The 27,548-nt window shown below is 37.3% G+C and overlaps 2 protein-coding genes across 3 annotated transcripts in view; one reads left to right on the top strand and one right to left on the bottom strand.

Annotated features, from left to right (window-relative positions):
* LOC134661320 (potassium channel subfamily T member 1) overlaps positions 1-15,174 on the bottom strand; it is a 98,274-nt gene extending 83,100 nt beyond the window's left edge. For both annotated transcript variants that reach the window (XM_063517323.1, XM_063517325.1), the window contains exon 1: positions 14,553-15,174. In XM_063517323.1, the coding sequence (XP_063373393.1) occupies positions 14,553-14,749 (197 nt within the window). In that variant the 5' untranslated portion in view covers positions 14,750-15,174. The remainder of the gene's footprint in view (positions 1-14,552) is intronic.
* A 3,328-nt stretch (positions 15,175-18,502) lies between these two features.
* Positions 18,503-21,479, top strand: LOC134661794 (uncharacterized). The gene is made up of 5 exons (XM_063517984.1): positions 18,503-18,643; positions 19,362-19,428; positions 19,920-20,121; positions 20,895-21,140; positions 21,461-21,479. Exons 1-5 carry the CDS (start codon positions 18,503-18,505, stop codon positions 21,477-21,479), a joined length of 675 nt encoding a protein of 224 aa, XP_063374054.1.
* The last annotated feature ends 6,069 nt before the right edge of the window (positions 21,480-27,548 follow it).

Genomic DNA, 27,548 nt, shown 5'->3' with positions numbered 1-27,548 from the left:
TACCGCCTAAGTAGCTTAGCATTTCCTGAAACCGACGTAAATTAGAGCGTATTCATACGATTTGTGCGTCCGATATGTCTGAAATTATTCGAAGTGCCAATACGATATCGGCTATGTTAACGTTTTCTTTTTGACATGTACCGTAAAATGGGGTGAGTAGGCTTCGCGGGGACAGTTGGGTTATGAATGGGGAGAGAAGGTTTGAAAGGGGGGTGAGATGGTTTTTTAAGGCTACTGCCACAAAAACAATGCATTCCAATTTAAATTGGAGCTATAATAATACTCATAATAAAAAAAATCGATCCAACAATCTTCCAAAATCACCTTTGTATGAAAACCCAACTCACCCCAAATACGAGGGACTACGGGGTGAGGTGGGTTTTCCTGTTTATCGTCAAAGTTATGAAATGGAACTACCCAAAATAAAATAAAAACGAAAATACAAACTTACGGAACACTTATTATATACACCATTCAGTTTGCATATGAAAAAATAAAATGTTATCGAGGTTTGAATGTCAGTTTTGCACCTACTCACCCCATTTTACGGTACATTTCTTAAATGAATAAATGTAATAAAGAAAAAAAAACAAAAGAAAAAAAATACATTTTATTGTTATCCGATATCCGATATCGGATCGGACAATGTGAAAACGCGCTTAGTTTTAAGGTGGTTCGATTTTCATACAAAATTCAATCGACTTTCATTAAGTAACTACACACTATTACTACATAAATATTTCCGCATTTATCTTCTTTCGAATATTCATTTTCGCTAAATGAATAGGAAAACAATGTTTCATACAGAAATCATGCAAAAATCATAGTTAACTTTTCATCAATTTTACGTATGTGTGCGTCACAAATCTCGTGTACGGATACATTTGCGACGTTGCCATACCATTTCCGACGTTGCCGGGCTGACCACGGCGTGAATTTGAAGTGCCGTCATGTTTAGTGCAATTTTGTTGACCTACCCGATTTTGTTGAATAAGTACCCGAATTTCGTCAGCTTAGCTAAGAACTATCATGGTGCGTTTTGTAAACAGTCGCTTTTTTGCTTACAAACGGAAGGTTCCCGGTTCTATCCCCAGTCATTGTATGCTGGGACATAACTTTTTGTATTTTTTTTACACCTAAATTTCGTATTGTTTTTTATTTTTTATTTTTCTTATTTTCAAAAATCGATTGATTAAGTATGGGCTAAGCGTATTCGTTTAATTTTTACAAAGATAATTAGAAATTATACTCTACCTAATCTCTTTGATTTTTACAATCAGGACATCCTCACAGCAATAAAAAAAAAATGTATAAAATTTCCTGTGGTTGAAAATAATGGAATTTTGTCTATGAATGAAAAACACAATTATTACTAGTTACTACCAGGTAAGTAAATTATAACTTGATTATAACTTTATTAGAATCCATATTGTTGCATCATCTTTCTTCCTATTACACTAGAGATTTTTTCCTATCATGATTCATGATAATTATATTTCTTTCAGGTACAGGGACTACTACGGATAACAAATATGAAAAAATGTACTGTAGGTACTTGAATTCATAATAAAAAAAAAGTTTTTCTTTTATTTTACAATTACCTACTACTTTATTAGAGGCTGGGGAGTAAGGGATTGCTTTACTTGTAGAACAAACTATTAGCGCTTTAAAAAAACCTGATACCTGACACTTACAAACCTGGACTTCCTTGGGCTCATTCTACTAAGAATCGTCAGTAGGTATTCTCCATCCTAGCATAAAAAGATATCCTAAAATGTCGGTCATTACGTCAGGTTTTAGTATCAAAAATGTTTCCCAGCCTGCGTGACGTAGCGGAAACTAAAACTTCTATACAAATATTTGGGACATAGTTTTTATATTAGCTTCAGGATTCAACAAGAATATGCTAGTGATTCTGAGTTGGAAGAACCCAAAAAGATCATAATCTGTGAAAATCAGGTTATTGATTTTTTTTTTGAAAATGTTGATAAAGTAATTTTTTGATAATAGCGACTCGCCCCGGCTTCGCACGGCTTAACAAATTATACATAAACCTTCCTCTTGAATCACTCTATCTATTAAAAAAACCGCATGAAAATCCGTTGCGTACTTTTAAAGATCTAAGCATACAGACAGACAGACAGGAAAGCGACTTTGTTTTATACTATGTAGTGATAGTGATAGTGATGATGATGATACTGAATATCTGGGGGAAGCGCTGGTGGCCTAGCGGAAAGAGCGTGCGACTTGCAATCCGGAGGTCGCGGGTTCTAACCCCGGCTCGTAGGTACCGTCGTACCAATGATTTTTTGGAACTTTTGTACGAAATATCATTTGATACCTATTTACCGGAACTTATTTATATACCGATACCTATTTTTCGGTGAAAGAAACCAATGTGAGGAAACCGGACTAATCCCGATAAGTTTACTCTCTGGGTTGGAAGGTCAGGGCAGTCGCTTTCGTAAAAACTAGTGCCCATGCCAATTCTGGGATTAGTTGCCAAGCGGACCCCACGCGAGGAAGAAGAGATTGAATATCTGAGAGACCGACCAAAGCTCAGAAAACATATAAAAACCCAAAAATGCGCGTTTTCTCACAGATCAGACCTAGCTAAGAGATCAAACCCCTTATAGCAAATTTCATCGAAATCGTTAGAGCCGTTTCTGATATCATCCAAATATATAAATAAATATATATATATATAATGATTACTCGTTAAGATAACACAAAAGGGACAAAAATAAACAAAATGAAATTACCTACTCGCACCAGTCTTGAACCCCAATCCTCTTGCACGTATTTCCACGAACATACCATAACGCTATTGCAGCATACTTACGTTGTGTGAAATTGTCTACTACAAGCATCACGGAAACACTGTTTGCATGTGTGAGTTATAGTAGGAAAAAGCATGACAGCAACACTCCGTCGACTTTAAAGGGTGGTTTATGAACAATGAAGTATTCAATGTTTATTTTAATAGTTCAATATTTACTTAAAGAGTTCGCTAAACATACTTTTAAGTATACAAATAACAAGACCATTCCACAAAAAAATAAAACATGAAATTTTGCGAAAGTGGCGCCATCTAGCGAGGGTTAAGCTTTGAGTAACCTAGTCGAACCACCTTAAGTAAATTAAGTTATGAAATAAATCTTAAATAAAAATCATAAAAATAGTATGTTAGTTATGTTAAGAGCTGGTAATGCTTATTTCTTGTTTGGGACATGGGCAGCCGCGTTTTCGGTCAATACGGCCTCGTTTGATTGGGCTATATATCAAGAGCAAAGTCACCGGCTTACAGCGTTAGAGCTCAAGAGCACTATTACCGCGTGTTTCTATGAAGACATACCGTCGAGGTACAACTGTATCAGACCCATAAGCAATAAAGGGGCGTTCACTTTGACCAATGTTACAAGAAACATTGCTACATAACATTAATTGCAGCTTTTTTTCAACATTTTGGAGGGCAGGGTCGAGTGAAGGAAAGCCAAAACACATATCTAAGAGAGGTGAAGAGTCCTACAAGTACCTGCGACAAGCACACGGAGGTCGAGCGAGAGACTTTCAGATAATAACGAAGAGTGACTATAAAGGTGACGTTCGGATTCAGACTGTACCAGTATTACTGCTGCAGTATTGCAGCGCGACATTATTGCCAACTGCATTGCTGCCACAAATGTCATAATTCCGGGCAGCAACATCGATTTTTACATTTGGAGTCGGCAGTAACGTTGCGCTGCAATGCTGCTGAGTTGCGACAATACTGTAATGGCGATGGCGCGTTGCAATACTGCGGCTGTAATGCTGGTGCAGTCTGCACTGGAACGACACCTTTACTCTACAATTATTGATCGAGCTCTCATAATTATTTATCGTGATGATGAGCTAGATGTAAAACAAAAAAAAATATTTTTCTCAGCAAGCTTCGTGGCCTACTCGACTGAAAAGCTCTCCATTATATCACGACTGTATAAAATACTATTATTTGCTTTAGCAAACCACTGTGTGCACTTTAAAATAAAATTCACGTGCATTTGCATTCAATACAATAACTTGTACAACATGAACGATATTAATTACATGAAAGAACGTAGTACATTCAGGGCGCTTTCAAAATAAGTCAATGTTTAACATATATCCGGTGAAAATAGCACCGCAAAATTATTAATACTGGCGGTTATTTTATTTGGCTTCATTGTCCCAAAACGTAGTATTAATGTTTAAACTGGTACTAATTAATATTTCATAGCTCTAGTAGGTACCCAATAAATAAGCTTGTTCGGTCGTTCTAAAATTGGGTGCTAGGTATGATCGTTCAATATGCCTACTCAATAGTGTTCGAATGATTTAGCTGCCAATCGCACGGTACCTACGAGTATAGGGGTACAATGAAATCATTACCTATGCGAAATGCTTTAGGTAGGTAAACAATCAAGGTCGCTATCGTAAAATCGAGTGTCAACGCCAATTCTTGGGACTAGGTTACCCTTTGCGAGGTGTGGCAATAATGCTGAGACCAATACGGAGATGAAGTAGCTGTAGGTAATTTTATATTTTTTCCAGGTGGTTGGTTTCGTCGCTATATACAGTGTGTAAGGCAAATACGGGCAATAAATTAAACCAGATATAGAATTTACCCGTCTTATCATTAATTAAGATGTTTTTTTAAGTTACACTTAATTATGACCCCGTGATTAATTTTTTCCACATGTACCGAGCAGCATGTACTGTAAACATTAAGAAACAGAAGATGATAATGACATTACGAGATACGAGCTTTTCATAGTAACTGCTAACAAGCGTTGACAGTTACTTTAAAAAGCTCGTATCCCGTAACGTGTGCGGTGTGTGGTGTATTACATTGCGGGCCGAATTATTTTGTATGGTTAAAATTTTCAATGCATTTCTAAGTAAAATCTATTTCAATATACTTTTTAGGTCCTATGCTAACCACCGTTTGAATATTCGCCCGTATTGGATTTACACACTGTATTTCGCCCGCCAAGTATTTTAATCCAGTAACTTTATACATTTAGCGTTTGCATCAAATCCGGTAGTTCTGATTTTTTGCAGACTTGTTATGATGTTGGCCCAATGAATAATCCAAGTTTGAGACCTCAAACGCCGATTGCGCGTCAGACGCGTCAATAATACCGAGTACCTAACCGTAGTGATTATTAAATGTATGTGTAACACATGCTTCCGTTGTATTCTTCTCATGTTGACTTGTTCTATATGTGTACATAGGTAATATTATGTATAGATCGAGTCTGTGCGGAAAGAGAAGAGTCGTGAAATGTATGGGATCCAATACATTCTACGATTCTGCTCTTTCCGCACATACTATAAATGTAGGTATCCTTGAGCGCACGCGTTAAATCAAAAATTGTAGGTTGTTAAGTATATGATTATACTTCGAATAAAGATAAATATCGTTGGTAACATTAAAATTTCTAATCAGGTGGGTCGCATAAAATACGTTTTAAAATAAACTGAATTTAAAAATGCGATTCATATCAAAGTAATTTAACCAACAGAGCAGCGAAGCTCGGCAACGGACAACGGTTTGAATAAATCATCAGTTGGCTGATTTCCTATACTATTCTAGTTATTATTTTTAAATGCTGAATAGAATCTGAATTTTGCTGGACCGATATTATTCGCGGTTTCCAAGCATCGCTCATTGTTTTTTGACATTGACCCGGGGAGGGTTCTGATTTTAGCTGAGAATAATATATAAAATACTGTTTGTGTTCAGAACGCAAACCTTGGTTAACCAGATATACTAAGTAAAATTGCATGAAATGATCTATTATGCCTGAAATATGTAATATCACATACCTACCTACCAAAAATAAAAGCATTTATTTTGATAAACTGACTTGATTATTAGATGATGATTTGTAATATGGACAATTTAAACCATCGCTAATTATTAATTATTTTAATAAGTACCTAAGTATATTTTATTAATACACGTATTTTACAATATTTATCTTATCTTATACCTCGAAACGAGCAATTCTTGTTTATATTTATATACTTAAATATTTCGATGAAATTTGCTATATGGGGGTTTTCGCGGGCGAAAACACGATCTTACCTCTGGGAAAACGCGCATTTTTGAGTTCTTATATCTTTTCCGAGCAAAGCTCGAACTCTCAGATATTACATATATATGTAGGCGTGAAGGGTTGACCCTACCATAGAAAATTTGAATTTCGTTCCTTTTTCTGCTGACAAAGTGGGTGTGTTTGAGTGTACCTATATTAGATATATTTTACCCTGCGTGACAGTTGCTTCGAGTTGTTTGTCCATGTTAATCTACTAGAGATTAACTTTTTTATGCTGATTTTGAATGACACACACATATAGCATTCACTTTGATAACATTTGTAATATCTTTAATTATCTGATGATCAAGGCGATGTGTTATTTTTAAATTTTATCCATTAAAATTCAAATCGGTACGATTTTCCGATTGTGAAACCTTATTAATGAATTTAATGGGTAAGTACGTTAAAAAAAAACAACGGTTGCACTCCGGGAGTGCCGATAGAAGTGAAAACTCACCTCACTATGTTACCGACGCCCGGTAATACGATACATGCGTTTAGCGGAGGTATTCTATTTATTTATTTAAATGCCATCTAAATTATGAGTGGCCATCTAAACATTACGCCCCTTACGGTCACGTGATCGCCTTACGCCCCTTACGGTCACGTGATCCCCTTACGCTGTCTCGAGTTTATAATTTTTTAGCCCACTTCAAAAAGTGCCCAGCGCCGCTAAAAAGTTTTCACTTCAAAAATTTAATGAGTACCGAAAGAATAGGAATACTTTTTGCTATTCGGTTTTCTGAAATTCGGATAATACAAATATCCGTAAGTATTTTGTTATAGGTACCACACTACCACTACGTAGGTACACAAACTATGACGACTAATGAGGGTATTAAACGAAAAGGAATCATTTTGTTACTGTAGCAAGAGATGCTTTAGCAAGATGCTCGGCACAGAACAAGTTAGAATGGCGATGCGAGCAGGGTACGTGTCGCCGCCGGTTTTGAGCAAACGCTCGCATGCTACTCGCCCGCGCTGACCGAAAACGAAGTAAACATGCCTTTTTGCGCCAGAATAACCTTCAGATTAAGAAGCCAGACATCAAATCTGTCTAAAAGAGGCGTATCCATTCACCAGGCACACAAGTTTTTACTACCGTTGCGCGAGTGTTAGTAAATGTGGAGAGGAACGAGCGGCAACACCGGTTCCGATACTTCCGATACTAACTGCGCGCGATAGCCATTCTAACCTCTTTAATATGTTCTGTGATGCTCGGTAAATAGGTAGGTACATAACTAATATTTTTGTATCGATGCCATTTTGCCCTCATTAGGCTTGGGATTCAGACCAAAGTATCTATTTCACGGTGTAGGCCACAAAAGGCTTACGTGTCTGCCGAAATTTAGAACATCGTCTTATCTCCCTTACTGGCGTAATCCCATTGTGCTGGATCCCGGCCTTTGTTGACGAGCCTACCTACTTGTCCGTAAAATATCAGCACATTGTTACAGAGGTCAGGAAAACAATAATACTTATGTAAGTTGTATATTTACGGCTGTTGTTGCCCTGTATTCAGGACAACAACAGGACAAGGATTGGTATTCCAATAAAATAAAAAAATAAACTAATAGGTTTAAGTACTTCCCCGCCCAATTTCTTCAAGTGGCAGATGTGATATCATATTAGAAAGTTTGTTATAAGTATGTGTGTATATAAAGTAGTGTATGTAACTGTCCATAATTAGGCATTAAAACACTCGTGTGATCCTTTTTATGTTTTCCGAGCAAAGCGATATTACAACTTACAAGGCAAAATGCCTAACCTCAAAATCGTAGAGGATTCCGCTTTTATAATGTTCTGTGAAGTGTCCTTGTATACTCCTTATATTGTACTGATAGATACCTAATGTAAGTTAGCTTATCGATGTAAACAATATCCAATCACGATCCTGTATTGTTAAAGAAGTAAAGAAAAATGGATGCATATTTATCATAAAGCGGACGTTTCGCGGGTACGATGGATCGCGCTTGCCTAAACAAAAATAAAGACGGTGAATAAGCGATCTGTAGCACACTCACCGACACGTAACAATAATCCACACAATAATAACCTTTCGGTACGAAATAAATATTTATGGAGGTAAAAACTAAAAATTATGTTTTATAATATTTTATGGCTATAATTACGTATAATTTACCGAATAACTCAATTTACACTTTAAGTTACGCCAATTATTATGTAAGTACTTAGTTAGTGCCAGTCTTTACTAAGCGATTGCAAATATGCGATTGTTGTTGACATAAAATCAATCACACGATGAACCCACAAATCAGCCACACCAGAGACAGGCTAATACAACGCCTTAGGCCTTCTGTGGATGGGTCACTAATAAAGAGAAACGTTTACGCTGGAAGTAATAGATGTATGTACCTATATGTATACATATTTAGGTACACATGCCGTGTGAAGGTCAAACTAGCTGGTGTACCTAGAAAGAAAGCGATGGAAATGGAAAAATCCATAATCTAAAGGAATCGATTAGAACGAGCGACAAAGTGTAGGGGAGGTAGGGGAAATCAGGACGATTTACAAGGGGGTGCCCGAGCCTCCCGACTGCCCAATGTTCCCCTACCTCCCATACATTTCCAACCATAATTTGGACAGTCAGAAAAAACAGCAATCTGTACAGAACTAAAGCCAGAACTAAGCCAGGTGAGCTTAATCGATTGACCCACATCAAGCCACATCAAGTAGAACAGATTTTTTCCCGGATATTCTTCGACAATTTTTGAAAGCTGATCTGACGAAAGGTAATAATCATTAGACACTCCCCTACTAATGATCATTCTACCATCAAACCAAATTAAACTTAACTACTGGATGGAGACATTTTTGAATGGGTGTTTTTTCGACATTTGTATGGTATTTTTTTTTTGGATAATCAGATTTTTTATAGTTAGCTAGATATGGATCATAATGAACGTTTAAATATCGACAGTTGTATGGCAATGGCACTATTCAGCCATTTGTAAGGTGCTTTTTGTAAGCTGGTGTGGTAAATAGAATATTGTGGAATGAATTATCTGAAAAGGCAAAGGCCAAAGAAACTGCGAAACGGACATGAATAAATTATTCACAAATTATAACGTTAGACAAACTATTTCAAATAACACCTGATTAAAATAGGTACACCACCACCGTCTTATGAAGAAAATTACCCGCGCCACGGGTTCTAGGTTTTCAAAGGAAACGAAAACCGGAAATAAACCGAAGGTAAAAAGCATTCTTCAATGGAAAATGGGAAATAAAGTATATAAAAATAATGATAATAATTTGAGAGACTCTCGCTAGGTGGTTGGATCAAGGGCCAGATGCAGAAGGCGGTGATCTTGGACACGGCGCGGATAGTCCGCCGGTTCCTGTCTCTGCAGCCCTGACCACCGGTAGCTTGGGCCTTGCCCCGCTGCTGGCGGCACCCTAGGTTAGGTTTTTTATAATGTGTTTATATGTATTTTGTATTGTTTTTGTAAGTGTTTTTGTATTTTATTTTTATATCCATATTATAAAATAACCTAACCTAAGATCAGAAATAAATAAAGTGAATGATAATAAAAATACTTTTAGGTTTAATGTATGTTTCTAGAATAAATAGGCATTTTCAGTAACACATGTGTGGAATCGCTGATCTAAAGTAACATATTATTATATTGAACTAATAAATCGCATTATTGGGCCCAGAAAAACATTATATGTAGGTGAGGGTGGGGAGGGTCGATCCCTAGGGGACACTTGGTAAACTTCATTTTTAATCAAACCAAACGAGATACAATTTTTTGCGCTGGTAACACTCATTCATTCGTTCCTAACTTCACGTTCTGTCATGGCACTGTATCGGAAAAGTCAGTGGTTCAAAAATGGCGGACGGTGAAAGATTTTCTGCGTACTATATTCAATTTTCGGTAAGCTTTAACTGGATTTATTTTATAATATGAGATGGAAATGATGTTAGTGAGTGTGCTTATTTTATTTGTTGTTTATTGAAGTGATGATTAACTTGGATTACATTGATATACGCGAACACATGTTTCGAGTACGGCACGTTTTATAATCTTACTATGTATGGGGAGACTTTGTCTTTTTCTTCAGGGGAGATATGATTCCGGGATCATGTCACCCCCAAAGCGATCAAGTATAAATTGTAATAAATTTACTTACAAAATGATTCATAGAGCTATCATAAATATTTTCTTTTCTTTAGTAAATCATGCCGCGAAAGTACGACCAGAGAAACACTGATTTAAACTTTCAAGGTTTTTGACTCATTATTGTTTATTAAAACGGAATTTAATGGCGTATAATTCAGTTTTTAATTATACAACCGACTCCGAAATCGGAATTATCCCCGTGGCCTTTGAAGACTGACTAAAGTTGACATCAACATTTTACGAACTACCCGTACTTGGTCTTTTTTCAAGTTATCAAGTTAAACGTTTTACACACAGGGGATGTTACTCGGTTGACAAAAACACTTATAACGATATTTGGTTTTCAACCGGCGATATTTGTTTTTATGGATGAAATGCTATTTCAATGGCTTTCCGACCTTATGTACTATAGAACCGACGGTCCATAGAAAGGATTTTAGGATTATGCAGCTCAAACACCGTCCTCGAAACGTGAGCAGTAAATTTCTAAACTTATTTATTATAGTAAACAATAACGACCAGTGATGGGTAAAAAAACTAAAATTGCTTTAGGTATCTGACGCTAAAAATACCTTCATAAGAACTTTAAAAAAATTTGCTTGTTACAAGAAATTTTATGTTAATAACTTAGATTTTTGTTTTTTTTTTAGTACATAAATTGATTCCCTATTTTATGTTGTTTTATGGATAATACGATTACATTGTTTTTTAAAAGTATAAGATTATGGATTAATATGTGTTTGATATCTTCATATATTAATTTTCTGTAGATAAAGTGAATAAATTAATGTAGATACTACCCTCGAAATATGACATTACCACTTAAAATCTTTTTACCAAGTGTCCCCAAATCTGGAAGACTTGATCCCTTCGGCTTAGATATCTGATTACCGGAAATACAACTTCAAAGCATGGAAGATGCAATATATATATGTTTGCTGTGTATTTTACAAATTATAGATGCATTGCTAATAGCGATCCGAGTTATATAATCAATGAAAATCTGGTATGGGGAGACATGGTAAAAATATGTTTACCATGTGTCCCAAGAACCAGGGTCACTTGATCCCCCTAGGATCAAGGCTCCCGACCAGGGGTAAACAAGTCTCCCTTACATAGGGGACACATGGTAAAAGTCAACAGTATGGGTTTTCATTAAATAATGATCTAATTTATTGCACAAATCTGTTCTAATTCAAACTATTAATGAAGAGATAAATTCTGAGTCGTATGGTCTATAAAGTTTTTCAATACTACAAATAGTTAAGAAAATGTATGCTAAAAACAAAAGGGGTGATCAACCCTCCCCAGTTTCCCCTACTCGTATTATATGACCAGTATGATACTGTGATCCATGGGCCAAATTCGGTCAGAGCAGATTAGATTGGGGATAGATAGTGAGGCATCTTAGCACACAGCAATCTAAAGGCTGTGATTACCCCACACAGGCCACACAGCTGCCTATACAGACAACTAGGTGGATATAGAATCTTCGCTTCGGAGTGAATACTTGAGTAGAGATGAACCGACGTAATCGGTGTCCGGCCTTGTAGGTACCTTTGTCCATCCGGACCTAAAATGTCATGGTTAGGTAGATAGCAGAGCTAATGTCAGGTGGACCTAAGGCTTCGGCTGTTAGGGTGATAAACGTTCACCTGATATTTCTATTTTTATTAGCTCAACTATAATTTCTATTTATAGACTCTGTAGCTCCAGCAACAGTATAAATAAACTGTTATATTTTATATAGTTCCATGTAATGCTTTTGTAAATATTAACTTTGTTTTTTTCCGCTAAGCAATGTGAATATTGAAAGTGTTTTTTTTTTTGTTGATATTTTTATATTTTATTCACGATTAATATTGTTAATGAATAAATTACTAAGCTAAAACTAAACCACAACTAAACTTTACCAAACAATGCTTTCTGAGAACAAAATGTCAAATTCGAGAGACGTCGACGAGTTGAAAACCTACTTTTGGAAGTCAGTTTAAAATATTAAAATGGCCTATAAGGACAGTATAAAGTGGTTTAAAATACATAAATACGTAAGTAATTATTGCACCGTAGGATATGGACGCGAGTCTGAAACACAAAAGCGCGGCAACCGAGTGCGCTGCGCCGTGCTCAATGCTGATATTGCTGATTTTAGCGATATTTCCGCCCCAGTTCCTTCATCATAAGCATTGCTCTTCGAATAAAATGAACGAAATTTTAAAAACTGTATGGCGTAAATGGCATTTATTTTGAGTCGATTTTACTACGAAAATTTAACTTAAATTGTTTAAATATAAGTATAATTGAACTTGAATGACTCCCGATAGACCGGGTTGGATCCGGGCCGGAGCTTCCGGCGCTTCGTTTTCTATGGCAATCTTCACGTGATCACGGTCATCTGTCATAGAAAAGTAAGCGCCGGTAGCTCGACCCGGACCCGGCTAACGTAAGTCATCCTCTCGTAATACTTGTCTTAGTTTTACCTACATATTAAAACATAACACTTTAAACTCTCGCGTTTTGTACATATATTTAATTACACAAACAAACAACACAACATGACAACATTCAACACATTAAAACATGTTAAAAATTACTTCTAGTCCCAATATTTAGGAGAACCAAGGAAACTAAAATGGAAATGTGCTCTTCTATATTTTGGACCTATCGTTCAAAACAATAAACGGATATAATATAAATATCTATTTCATACGGCAACAAACTGTTTTACAGTTTGGCGAAGCTTTGTAATAGTTTTGTAAGTGTTTTGAAGCTTACTTTTCTTTCCATTTGCGCAAGTGCCGCACTCTTATGGACGCTGTTTGAACCATCATTTTATTGATGTACAGGTCAATGATGGTGAAAGGTAATTAGGTGATGCTTTCCATAGAAAACGAAGCTCCGGAAGCTCCGGCCCGGACACGTGAGTCATCCTTAAGAGTAACTAATGTCACAGAATAAATAATACTAGGTACAAAAGATTCACTCTCTAACAAAACGCGTCTTTTACGACAGATATGACCGCTAGGTGGCGCATGCGCGAGCAGGCATCCGTTTCGTAGCGGTGCGCGGCAACTACTATGGCTAGACACCAAAAATGGTGTGGACCGCATGTACTTGTAGCGACGAGACGAAATCGCGGAGTGAGCCACGCCTGCTAATGTAGGTCTATCGTAAGAGCGTTATACTTCTTAAACGGCTACCGGAGTTCCAAGTCATATTGTAAACTCACACAAGATACGATGTGCTACCCATACTAATTTTAATTTTATTGTTATTTTTTTTTTCGATCTAGAGGCCGTGAGTTCAAGTCTCACCCAAGACAGTATTTTTTCCACTTTTAAATTTTTTCTAAGCTTAATAGTAATCGTTCGCAGATCGTTCAGCTTGTTAAAAATTAAAATTAGTATGGGTAGACCATCGTAACTGGTGAATTTCCAATATGACTTGGAACTCCTGTAGCCGTTTAAGTATAACGCTCTTACGGTAGATGTCAATCGGGTCCCCTTGACCCATATGGTGGATAGATTTGGAAAAATAATATAAGGTGTATTCGGGTATTTCCGAATGAACGAAAGTGGTGGATAATTCCGAAAGCTGACGCTTACTACAACGAAATATGAGTGATTTTATAATGATTTTCGGAATTACCCGAATAAACCTTACTTAGGTTTTTATATCAGATGTTCGTTGAGAAAGAACGCCTACATCATCTATTTATAACGTTTCCTATAAATGGATAGGTACCTATATTTAAAAGATATATAAAGCGAAGTAGGTACGCGCCAGCCTTCGATTAAAACAGCAATTTGTGTGTGGTCTAAGGTTGAAATTATTGTAACGATTGTAGGTACTAAAGCTCTTGCGAATGTAAGCAAGAGTTCCGAATTGCGCATGCTAAGACGGGTCCGTCGCGTCGCGGCAGAATGCGTCAAACATTTTAGCTATACGAATGGCGGTTGATTAATTCCCTAAAAAATAAGGTATTGGTGAGTGGATGTAGAAATCCCCTTTACTAAACGCCCTTTATGTACGTCTTCCTCTCTTCTATACCTCGTAGGCATAGCACAACGATATTTGTTTTACGTTCCTCTCAACACTGAATTGTGAACAGCATGGTAATCTAAATAATATATATATATTCTGACCTGACGTTTCAATGGTATACCTACCTAAATAAATATTTTACACTTACCTGTATAGTACACATGTAGTGACTTCTATAAACAACTATTTGTCATGACGATTTATGAAGAAAATACTTAATTTATTTAAGACTGACCTTTCTTCAAAGCGTATGCTGGATCGGCTGATATCACTCCAGGCGCTCATCGACCGTCCTCGGCCGCGGTGGTAGGTGGCGGTGGCCGCGGTTGCGGTAGGACGTCTCTCTAGTTCCACGTCGGGGGGGAAGTTGACCTTAGCCGAGCCCCGCGACGAGGGCCCCTCGGCGGACTCGCCACCGCCTGACAGCTCCATCTCGAAAGCGGTGTAGTCGGGCGCGTCGTCAGGCTCGCCCTCGCTGCCGTCGCTCGCGGCCGACAGCGCCTCGTAGCCGTACCCGGGGCGGACGCCGCCGGCGGCCGCGACGCCGCCCCCGCCGCGGCCGCATTCGGATCCCGCTCCTGACAGTCTCGGCGATGCTTCTATTCGACTCAATGACGATGCTTTTACAGATTGCCCGCGTACAGTAGATGGTGAACCTCTCGCCGGAAAATGGTTTGAATAACGTAATTTACTATGGCGAAACGTGGTGCCGCCTTATCACTTCCTTTCGTCAGACGACTAGATCGAGTTCAACTTTAAATCACCAACAAACTGTTCCACGTATTGTTTCCACTGCGTTTCACTTTCAAACTCAATAGAGCACAGTTAAACTCAAAAGAGTAAATCAGCGTTACTTGTAATAAGAACAAGTGAATTTAAAAAAAATATGTTGCTACAACTGCATACTATGCACAACAACAACGAGACGGAATAAGCTCACGAACGTTCGTGCGAACTGTCATCGCGTATTTCGTGACTTTCGATCCGTAGCTGTAGCTGACACAAAGATTACTGTAACAATGTGAAGAAAGTAAAAAAATGTCAATAGTGTAGCTACGCCAACCATAGCCTGAGTGGCGTATTCGACTAATAGTGACCTTTGCGTCGCGGAGTCGTAACAAGTTTTGTTAATGAGAGGTTACCAAACAACACAATTGTATAGATACTACTTAGGTTTCATACATAAAATTGTTGAAGCGAAGTGAGCAACGGTTTGCCTGTCGACCAGCGTGAAGTGCGGCCAAGTGGCGTGGGGCGGGGCGGCGGATCAATGTTGCGACCACAGCGCCCCTCACGCGAGCTTCCCGCGCCACCTGCTTGCCATACATATTTAATTAATACTGTACCATAATGTTGTATGTCGTCATGAACTACATATACAATCAAACATGTTACATTCTTGAAGCGTCCTATGTTCTGTCCTAAACATAAGAAAACATACTATTAGTTTTCCTACGTGCCATAATTATTTCAGTATTTCAGTCATGCGCATTACAGTCTTGTTACAAAATTAAAAGTTCAATTGTTTGACTTTGTACAAAGTTAAATACTACTTAGATCTCTCGAATATTTAGGTAGGTAGGTACTAGGTATACTTAGTAAAAATCTTTTGAACTGAGCTTGTTCACTTACCTGCACTAATAATGGCATTTTATTATTTATTACAATCCTATTATCTGCTTTTGTTTTCGTAGCCGCCAACCAGTTACCGTAAAATGGGGAGAGTAGGGTCAAAACTGAAATTCAAACCCCGATAACATTTTATTTTTACATATGAAAACTGAATGGTGTATATAATAAGTGTTCCGGACGTTTGTATTTTAGTTTTTATTTTATTTTCGGTAGTTCCATTTCATAACTTTGACGATAAAGAGGAAAACCCACCTCACCCCATGGTGCCTCGTATTTGGGGTGAGAGGGGTTTTCTTACAAAGGTGATTTTGGAAGATTGTTGGATCGATTTGTTTTTATTATGCGTATTACTATAGCTCCATTTTAAATTGGAATACAGTATTTTTGTAGCAGTAGCCTTAAAATCCCTTCTCACCCTCCTCTCAAACCTTCTCTCCCCATTCATATCCCACCTCTCCCCGCGAAACCTACTCACCCCGTTTTACGGTACTTAAAAAATAAGTAAGAAGTACATTGCATGTATATTGGATTTCTAACCCTATTCCTTGTTAAAAAGGTCTAAAAAGATGCGTTGTTGACTTCGCCGGAAAAAGAATTGAGATTTATATTGGGTGCCAAGTTCTAATTTGCTTGGGGTGTAATTAAAGTTCAGGATTTGATTTGTGACAGTAGGAACCAATAATTACACCATATATTGTATTCCTCAATCGATATAACTTTTGAATAACAACTCTTAAAAATTATGATATCTTTAGATTTTATCATTCTCATACAAATTAAGTAAATATTATTTTCAATATACGCTGACATCAGTGTATTTGACGTTGTTTGTCACCATTTGTCACGCTTTAAACATAACAAAATTCGCAATACATTGCGTCCTACAGTAAACTTTAAAGTCTAAGTAATAAAAATCAAAACATAAGTAAATCATTATACAAAGACATTTCTGAGCGTCTTATACGAGGGGCGTTCAAAATATTCTCGGTATTGATATCTTACGACCTCTTCTAAAATTTCTTTCGTTACTGGCCGCTAAGGTTTATTCATTGACATTAAAAAAAAGTATAATTCGAACCGAGATGTTCTTTTGTTTTTCTGCAATTGCTGAACAAACATGAACATCATGTGGGAATTGACAATGTTAACTAAATTAGAACATCGATGCGTGATAAAATTCTTGACAAAACAGGGTAAAAATCAAAAAACCATAAAAGAGGAAATGGATTGTGTTTACCGTGAGTCTGCTCCTTCTTTATCTACCATTCAAAAGTGGTCAAGCGAGTTTAAACGTGGAAGGGAGAGTGTTGAAGACGACCCTAGACCTGGCCGGCCTGTAGTAGCTACTTCACAAGAAAATATTGATAAAGTGGAAAAACTTATATTGGAAGATGGTCGAGTGAAGGTAAAATCTATAGCACAAGTAACCAATCTCTCTATTGGTACCGTACATGATATTATCCATGACCATCTTAATATGTCAAAAGTAAGTGCAAGATGGGTTCCGCGAATGCTGACTCGGCTTCAAAAAGACATGCGTGTAGCTTGTTGTTCCGATTTTATTGACCTGTGCGGTGAAAATCCTGATGAGGTGCTGCAAAGAATAGTTACTGGAGATGAAACCTGGGTTCATCATTATGACCCAGAGAGTAAACAAGAGTCCATGCAGTGGCACATTAAGGGTTCAGCTCATCCCAAGAAGTTCAAGGTCATCCCTTCAGCTGGCAAGGTCATGGCCACGATATTTTGGGATTGTGAAGGAGTATTACTGATCGATTATAAAGAAAAAGGTGTAAATATCACAGGACAGTACTACGCTAACATTCTACGTCAATTAAAGGATGCAATCAAAGAAAAGAGGCGAGGAAAGTTAACCAAAGGTGTTATGCTTCTGCATGACAACGCCCCCGTCCATACTGCTCATATTGCCAAGGCAGCTATTGTTGAATGTGGGTTTGAAACTGTTACTCACCCACCGTATAGTCCGGACTTAGTCCCCAGCGACTTCTTTTTGTTCCCCAATCTTAAAAAGGATCTGCGTGGAAATAAATTTTCCGATGATGAAGCATTGAAGGCGGCAGTGGAGGAGCATTTTTACACCAAAGATAAAAAATATTTTTATGCAGGATTAAAAAAAATAATTGATCGATCTTTTAAGTGTATGAACATAGGGGGGGAGTATATTGAAAAATAAAAATATCAAACTTTTCGTACTTGTTTGTTTTCATTCTCATACCGAGAATATTTTGAACTCCCCTCGTAGATGCGTCTGGTGACCAGAGGGCTGGCACTGTGCACACCGGGTGCGTGTCCGTAGACGTATGAGAGACGACACACCGCCTTGCGTGACATGTGCGTGCGCGTCTCTAACATTTTAGCGCACGCGCACGTGCACGTCTACGTACACGCAGCCGGTGTGCACAGGCCTTAAGTCTATTAGGACGTAGGTATACGGTTAAAAATGAGGCGTTAGCCGCGCCTGTCCTGAAACTGGCCGAACTGGAATGATAAGTACTAGATTATTCTCGAAAGTGTCGAGCAGTTTGGTAAACCATGTTGATAATGCGACGTCCGACGCATCCATATCCCGCCATTGATGGAATGGCAAACACTAACAACATTCCAAATGAAACGATCAACTACCAACGCTCTATTTTAGCTATGCTACTACTTCTTAGTCTCTTTCCATTCAAGGTGTGAACCGAGCACGGAGCCACGTTATTATAATTTTTCATAATGTTTTACAAAGAGTTGTCTTTCGTTTTGTTTTCGCTTCTTCCGATAAGTAAGGTAAGCTTGGATTCATTTCATAGTACTTTATAGGTATGTAAGAACATAACACTACTTAAGTATATACATACCTATACCTACTTATTATTTACAGTGCTCCCCTCCCAAGTAGAAATCCTTGTAACTTGCAAGCTTCTAGGGTCGGCATCGCGCGTGTAAGTCCACTAGAGTTTTAAGCGGCCATAGGCTGCGGTGGCTGTTTAATATCAGACAGGCCGTACGCTTGTTTTGACCATCGTGGCAAAGAAAAACGAATCTAAGCTAAGCATTAAGACGAAAGTGGAGGACCCGCGCGGAATCGCCTTTTCATACAAACGTAGTCCTCATTTTCCTCTCTGGATATTAACATTATTGAGAATATTTTGATACAATTTGTTATATATTGCACAGCTATGCCCCAACGTTAGATTTTTTTCGAATTTATAATAATTATAAAAGTTAGGAGCAAAGGTTTGACGTGAAACGTGGCGTGGAAAGTTATTGCAAACGCCGCTTAGGGCGCGTATTGCTCAACCACAGAACAATACTAGGTACAATTAAGTGTCTAAATGCGAAGGCCGAAGGCCGTACTCCATTTTGGGGTTTAAATTGTGTAAATAAAAACAACATTATTGCATTACAGGGCGCCATACCGGGCACCTTCTTCTGGAGACCCCGAATGGGCATAGATTTGGCCATGCCTACTACAGGTATAAACATGAAAACGCCTTATACACTTTACAGTCTTCATTGCATAGTACCTATGTGCAGAGTTAAAGGCCTAATACACCTTTTACTTAACTCAGAATCCTAAATTACTTAGTCACTAGGTGCCATCGCCATCCCATATCCCATAGGACAACTGAATTAAATATCAAAATATGTACCTAGTATTTATAAGGTACGGTACAGCGTTATCAATGAAAAACTTCTGCTTAATAAACTACAATAACACAAAACTTCATCAAATTTAAAAATGATTATGGATTCAATGTTCACGATTGGTTTTTCTGACAAGTACCTACCTACCTATATCATATCTTACCGATCTTGTCCATATGCTATTTTAGGTAGGTAAATTATTTAATGGTAATAATAATAATAGGACATTTACTACAAGTAGGTACAATAGTTAATGTAACCTCACAAATGAACTTTTCCAAACTACCCACTCAATAAATCCGTTTGCTCCATTCTCTAGAGGCCCCGCGAAAAGCTTTTGCACCTAATAAGCAAAATATCCAGGCTGGGTTAGTCGTGTTGATAGACGGTTACGACATCATGACGTCCATACTCGGACTGCTGAGGGGCTCCGAGTTCGCGGCCGACGACGACGCGATGGACCCCGCCTCAAGCATCTACTACACTGGCATCTACAGATGGACTTTGAGAACTATGGAATTGTAAGTATCAATATTTCCGCACTAGTGCGGTAATAAGCACTTTCCGTGGATATGTCAAAAATTTAAAGGGGCGTATGTACTGTAAAACGTTTTACGATACACGTGCGAATAGGTAATTCGCAACTCGTGACGATCAATTTATCACCACTCGTTGCGAATTTCTTACTTTCCGTACTTGTATAGTAAATAACTATTTTAAAACGCCATCCATATGAAAATCATTGCAGAAGAATGTCTGGTGATGGTACCGTAAAACGGGGTGAGTAGGTTTCGCGGGGAGAGGTGGGTTATGAATGGGTAGAGAAGGTTTGAGAGGGGGGTGAGAAGGGATTTTAAGGCTATTGCTACAAAAATAATGTATTCCAATTTAAAATGGAGCTATAGTAATACGCATAATAAAAAAAATCGATCCAACAATCTTCCAAAATCACCTTTGTATGAGGCACTACGGGGTGAGGTGGGTTTTCCTCTTTATCGTCAAAGTTATGAAATGGAACTACCGAAAATAAAATAAAAACTAAAATACAAACGTCCGGAACACTTATTATATACACCATTCAGTGTTCATATGTAAAAACAAAATGTTATCGATGTTTGAATTTCAGTTTTGACCCTACTCACCCCATTTTACGGTAAGACGACTTCTCTCTTTGTTTGTCTTTGGACATCAACTACTTAAAGCAAATCGTCATTGTCATACTCGCATTCTTAATAGGTACTACCTTCACGAGTACGTCCAGTCATACTAATATACAATGTATTGTTTCCTTTAGATTACCACATTGGTTGAGAGGCAATTTCCAAGAAGCGCTTGGAGTGTGGAATGGCCGTTTTAAATATATGGAAGCTGAGGTGCCTGAGTGGATGAAAAAAGTATTGCCATGGGTGCCTAAGAAATCTTGGGACACAAACCATGAAGATATGATCAAATTCAGAAAGCTTGCTGAAACAGCGTTTACACAATTCTACAGATATCCATCAAAAACATACACTGGCTTCAATTCCTTCTTGCCGGACTCGTTAGCTAGTTTTCTTTTCTCTTCAGCTTCACGAGATGAGTTTGATATGAGTGCGGAAAATGAAGAAAAAAAAATTGCTGCAAAAAAAAAACTGGAAGACCGATTGAAACAAACCAATATTTTTGACAAAAAAACCGGTTAAGTGCGAGTTCGTTTAATTCGCGCATCGAGGGTTCTGTAGAAACTTTAAATTTTCCCATGGAAATTAATAACGCAATACTATTGACGAGAAGTATATACTAAGCGTAGTTGTGTACAGTACCGTCTATCGGCAAATTGGCTAACTAATTTGCGCGACCCTTATGCATGTTGGTTTTCAGGGATAATTCTTTATCATAAGAAACGATTTCAACAATTACTGTTTTATTTGAAAGAATGTATTTTCAGTGTAAACTCATAGATATTTTAGGTATAATAAACACCCGCAAAGGGACTAAATTGAAAATAAATTTTTCACCTCAGCAGCTCGAACAAGGGTACTTTGCTACTTAAAAACAGTGAGCAAAATCGCAAATTGCTCACTGAGTGGGACAAAATGAGCAAAATGCGATGCTCACTCAGTGAGCAAAATGCGATTTTGCTCACTGTTTTTAAGTAGCAAAGTACCCTTGTTCGAGCTGCTGAGGTGAAAACTTAATTGTTGGTATATCTTAAGAAAACATGAGTGAATAGGTAAGTGATGAAGAAGGAATACATTTATCGGGTTCTCTAATATGTTCTCACTGCTGAGGTGAAAAGTTTTGTGAATTACACGAGATCAAAGTTATTTACATCTCGTGCGCTTTTGAGTCCCTTTCTACGCTCAAGATTCTAAATTAGATTCACTCGCTACACTCGTGAATCTACTATAGAATCTTTCGCTTGCACGGGACTCAAAATAAGCACTCGAAGAAATATCAAACTTTTTATCTCTTGTTGTACAAATAACTATAGAAAATGTTATTTTTTTTATTAATTTTTTTTTTCAAAATAGAGGTGTAATTATTTTTCCTGTAATATTTATGCTCGGAAAGAGAGAGTTGTGGAATGTATTTGGCTCCATACATTCCACGACTCTTCATGACTCTGAAGTTATTATTACCTATGTAAATATTTTTACACATTTTCCTTCATAAGTCAATTTTAAATAAATAATGGTTTTGTATGTTCAATTCCAGCTCTTCCAAATGATATCCCACTCGACCTAGTAACTTGACTTTGAAATTTTGCCCCCTCTTTATATTGGGCATTTTCCATAATAAAATTAATGAAAAGAAACTTAATAAATCCAATTTCAATTTGTTTGGGTTAGCGTTCTTCATAACTATTCGAAATTTCATATATATAGCTTCAGTAATTCTCGAGATATTTAGCACTGTGACAGACGGACGGATGGACAGTCACACCATAAGGGTTCCTTTTGTATATTTTTGGTATGGAACCCTAAAAAGGGTGCTAGTTAAATCAGCAATTCCAAACCTTAAAAATATATCTTTTTAGGGTTCCGTAGCCAAATGGCAAAAAACGGAACCCTTATAGATTCGTCATGTCTGTCTGTCTGGCTGTCTGTCCGTCTGTCCGTCTGTCCGTCTGTCTGTCCGTCCGTATGTCACAGCCACTTTTCTCCGAAACTATAAGAACTATACTGTTGAAACTTGGTAAGTAGATGTATTCTGTAAACCGCATTAAGATTTTCACACAAAAATAGAAAAAAAAACAATAAATTTTTGGGGTTCCCCATACTTCGAACTGAAACTCAAAAAATTTTTTTTTTATCAAACCCATACGTGTGGGGTATCTATGGATAGGTCTTCAAAAATGATATTGAGGTTTCTAATATCATTTTTTTCTAAACTTAATAGTTTGCGCGAGAGACACTTCCAAAGTGGTAAAATGTGTGTCCCCCCCCCCCCCCCCCCGTAACTTCTAAAATAACAGAATGATAAAACTAAAAAAAATATATGATGTACATTACCATGTAAACTTCCACCGAAAATTGGTTTGAACGAGATCTAGTAAGTAGTTTTTTTTTATACGTCATAAATTGCCTAAATACGGAACCCTTCATGGGCGAGTCCGACTCGCACTTGGCCGCTTTTTAAATAAAGTTTATGAAGAACTGTTGATTGATGTTCGTTATTTCTGTTAATCAAATCAAAATATATTTATTGTATGGTTATGGGTTTACAAAGGTGGTACAAATTTTTCATGTTCTCCATATCCAGCCTTACAAAGGCGTACAATATTTGGTCTTAGAACTAAATTCAACGCAAATATTCGTAGGTAGTCGTCTATTCTGCTCCAGCTAGCCAAATGCAAGAAATGTTGTTCAGAACCAAATGATGAGTCAAAACTCTCTCAACCCGAGCTCTCAACTATGGTGGCGTGACATTATAGGCTAAATATGAGTATGGGAGTAGACGATGCAGCATTCTAACAGAACAAAGCCCTTGCAATTAATACTCAAATAATTATTAAGTATGTTTACTTATGAAATGAAGAGATTCACAATTGGGTCATTCTTTAAAATCAGATTATTTATCATTGCCTTGGCAATTTTTATTTGTACGAATTCTGACCAAGTTCTAATAAAATAAGAAATATGATCTGTGGAAATTGTGAACAAGCTGTTATCTGCGCTGCGGGTTAGCAACAATAAAATCGTTCTTCTAACTTGACAGCTTAATATTATTTTCCGTCTCATAGTAGATAAGTACCTATAAATGGGCATTTTGACTTAAACTGTGTACCATGGGATTCCGGTTCGTTACAGCCAAATATCATAATAACGTGTTCCTAGAACATCAGAATGTCAAAACAGATTATTCTTATAATGTCTAAAGCTCGAAATGACTTACGCCTACTTCTTAAATTACCTACCGTGTTCTTAATATGACTATAATTCATTTAGACTCTATCGCGTTTTGATAAATTTTCAATTATACCATCTCCCAAAATGTCTAAAAATCTAATTAACTAGATACTAAAACGTCACATTGTCAAAATATCTAAAACTCAGTATCTATGGAAAGTAGTAAAAATTCTCCAATTTTCGTCTTGTTACTATTTTTATTCTGTTGAGAGAACTCATCAAGTAAAAATATTGCGTGGTTAAAATTTTAGGTATTATGACACAGTGTCATTTTGATCTTTGGGCCTGTCAACATAAGGCATTTTTGAATTTTGGTAATTATGAAACTAATGCATTTTCACTTTCAGTCTTAAATTACTAATTTCGGTATTTGAAGTTATTTTTCATTTTACCAACTATAGGTACAATTTGGATATTGGAATTATTGGATGTAATGTGTAAATGTTATTATGACATTTTATTGTATTGAAAATTAGTCAATTTGGGAATTTAGGCATTTTGGAACTAAGACAATTTGATATTTAGTAAAATATGTAAAAGGGCATTATGATATTTGGCTGTAACGAACCGGAATCCATTAACGGCCGGTTAGCAAACGTCACAAAACTGACGTTCAATGGAAATGCCATACATTTTGTCAGGAATGTGACGGTTAGACGTTAAGGGGCCCACTGATTTATAATTATAACAGTCCGCCGGATGGTATCGGCCTGTCAGTTAGAACAAAAAGTTGACAGTTCCGAACAACTGACAGGCCGATACCGTCCGGCGGACTGTTAATCAGTGGGTCCCTTTACTGAAACACGACTTAAGTTGCGCTTTAAATTGTAAGTAAGTAATATTTATTAGCACAAAAATTTACAAAATATAATAACAAAACTTCTGCTAAATGAAGAACTCGTCTAGTGTCCATCATCCCGTATAGATATGTAATATCTGGGTGACCGAGCTTCGCTCGGAAATGTGCGTTTTCCCAGAGATAAGACCTAGCTAGATCGATTTTTTTGCCCCCGAAAACCCCTATATACCAAATTTCATCGAAATCGTTAGAGCCGTTTCCGAGATCCCCGAAATATATATATATATATATACATAAATAGATAAATAAATAAACAAGAATTGCTCGTTTAAAGGTATTAGATTAGTATACTTATTTATATAATAATACCTGGGTGACCGAGCTTCGCTCGGAAAACATATAAAAACTCGAAAATGCGCGTTTTCTAAGAGATAAGACCTAGCTAGATCGATTTTTCGTCCCCAAAAACCCCCATATAGCAAATTTAATCGAAATCGTTAGAGCCGTTTCCGAAATCGCCGAAATATATATATATATATCGGAGAAGGATGGTCCTAATGGCGGTGGGCGCGTGGAGGTAGTACCTAGATAACCTAGATGTATTACTTCACAGCCAAAGTAGTAGGTATGCTACCAACGCATGAAATAAACATTCAGACTCGTTACCCATACTAGTGCCTACTATATTTTAGTACTAAATAATTAATACGACCAATCACTAATTGGATCTAAAATTATTTGATTTAAAACAAAAAGATCACATGAAATCGTTCAAATCTTTATTTTACAAAAGTAAGCTTCTAATGGCACATAAGAAATCAAAATAACACTTTTGGAATAAAACACTTAACTAAACGGTTAAAGAACGTGAGAATCTATAAGCTTTCAGAATAATCCTTCAGGTATAAGCCTTCAGGAACGTAGCGAATTAGGCACGAGGTATGGCTAACGATAACGTCCGATCTCTAGCGCGGTCCGATCAAGAAGAAAGAAGCCAGTTCCAGCGGCGGAGCCAACCGCTCCCGCCTCCAAATTCAAGTTGGTAAACCTGCCTGACCAGTCTACCAACATAACGACAAAATTGCCTGCTCGTGCCTACGTTCACTCAAGATACACATCTTGACGTTCCAAAGCCTTCTACCTATCATTTTAGTTGAACAATACGCCAATAGATGGCGTTATACTCTCTAAGCAACTTTATTATTTCGTTACAAGCAAATAATACGTAGCCAAACATTGCTAATCGACTTTATACAGGCGTCTAACTATGAACTGTAACGCTGCAATTCGTCCTTCTGGTGTCTCGCTCCGACATATATATATATATATATAAATAAATAAACAAGAATTGCTCGTTTAAAGGTATTAGATATATGTATGTTTATGTAAGTGTATATTATTCAATATTTGCCTTTGTAATGTATTTGTCAATTGTCTTTACTGGATTGTTCGTTTCTCCTGCACCATCTTTTTAGTGTTTCTGTTTGGCCCTATGGTTGACTGGTAGAGAATGCCTTTTGGCATTAAGTCCGCCATTTGTACATAATTGTATATCTTTGTGCAATAAAGATAAATAAATAAATAAATAAAAATAAACTTCATTAAGACGAACAGAACATTGTGCCAAAAGGTCCTCACTCAGCTTGATGTCCCGAAGTGAGCCTTAGGATTGGCGCGACCCAACACGCACTTAGCCGGTGTTTGTATCATTTACCATTGGCATTTAAAACGCCAATAGCGACCGATTTCTCTTAAGGCCGAGACATTGTGTTTTAAAAATTTGCCGCCTTTTTCTACTGACAAGATTTGCTTGACCAACTACATATACATCAGTAGCTAACGAAATGAAAGCCCTAATTAATCATCTACCATTCCACGTTGCCCCCAATAAGCTTGATGTACTAGTTAAAAATAATGGACACAATTAGGTATAGAAGAGAATTGCAAAAGCGTAATAAAAGAAAAACAAGATCTCATACATTTATTAAACAAATATCAACCTTTAGTTATTGCCCTCTCTGAGGCATGGCTCAAGCCTGCAGCTCTTATTAGAGCTACTGGATATTCATGTCTCAGAGAGGGCCGTCCTGGCGGATGCTTTAAAAATCTTTCATTTAAAGTCCTTAATACTGGCTCTCCGGTTCACGGTACAGCGTCTACTGAATCAACCAGCTGTTTTGATATATCCATTTGCTCTGCTGAACTTGCAGTGATCATTTTCCAATTATATTCTCATTAGCTGGCTAGGCATTAGGGCAATAATAATTTATGTAATGCTGACTGGAAAAAATTAAACGATGTGTAGAGGAGAATTTGTTATTTTGCCCAGTTTAGACAATAGTGATGTAGTCGGTTGCTTCGGCCCGGGTGAGCAATGAGCACAGAAGCAGCTGATGATGTATTTCCTGTAAAAAATAGTGTAATTAATGAAAGCCCCTCTCCTCCTTGTTGGGATCAGGTTTGTTCCCAAGCAATTAAAAAACGAAAGGAGGTTGAAAAACTTTACCGTCACTTGAATGACGAACTGAAAACTTTGAGTCATACATGCAGCTGGCTGCCAGCCTATTATGGATAGCTTTATCCATCTTTATCCACGTGATAAAATAACTGTCACTGTTTAACACCGTGGGAAAGAAAGTGACGGACACCGTTTTATCACGCTGTCACGTAGACAAGAACGACCATCATATCCGTACAGGTTGCGCGTAATACCAACAAAAATAATTATTACTGGTGTCGGGTTAAGAATTTTACAGTA

Source organism: Cydia amplana, chromosome Z (genome assembly GCF_948474715.1).
Source record: "Cydia amplana chromosome Z, ilCydAmpl1.1, whole genome shotgun sequence".
Classification (NCBI taxonomy): Eukaryota; Metazoa; Arthropoda; class Insecta; order Lepidoptera; family Tortricidae; genus Cydia; species Cydia amplana.
This window is presented reverse-complemented; position numbering and strand designations above follow the sequence as displayed.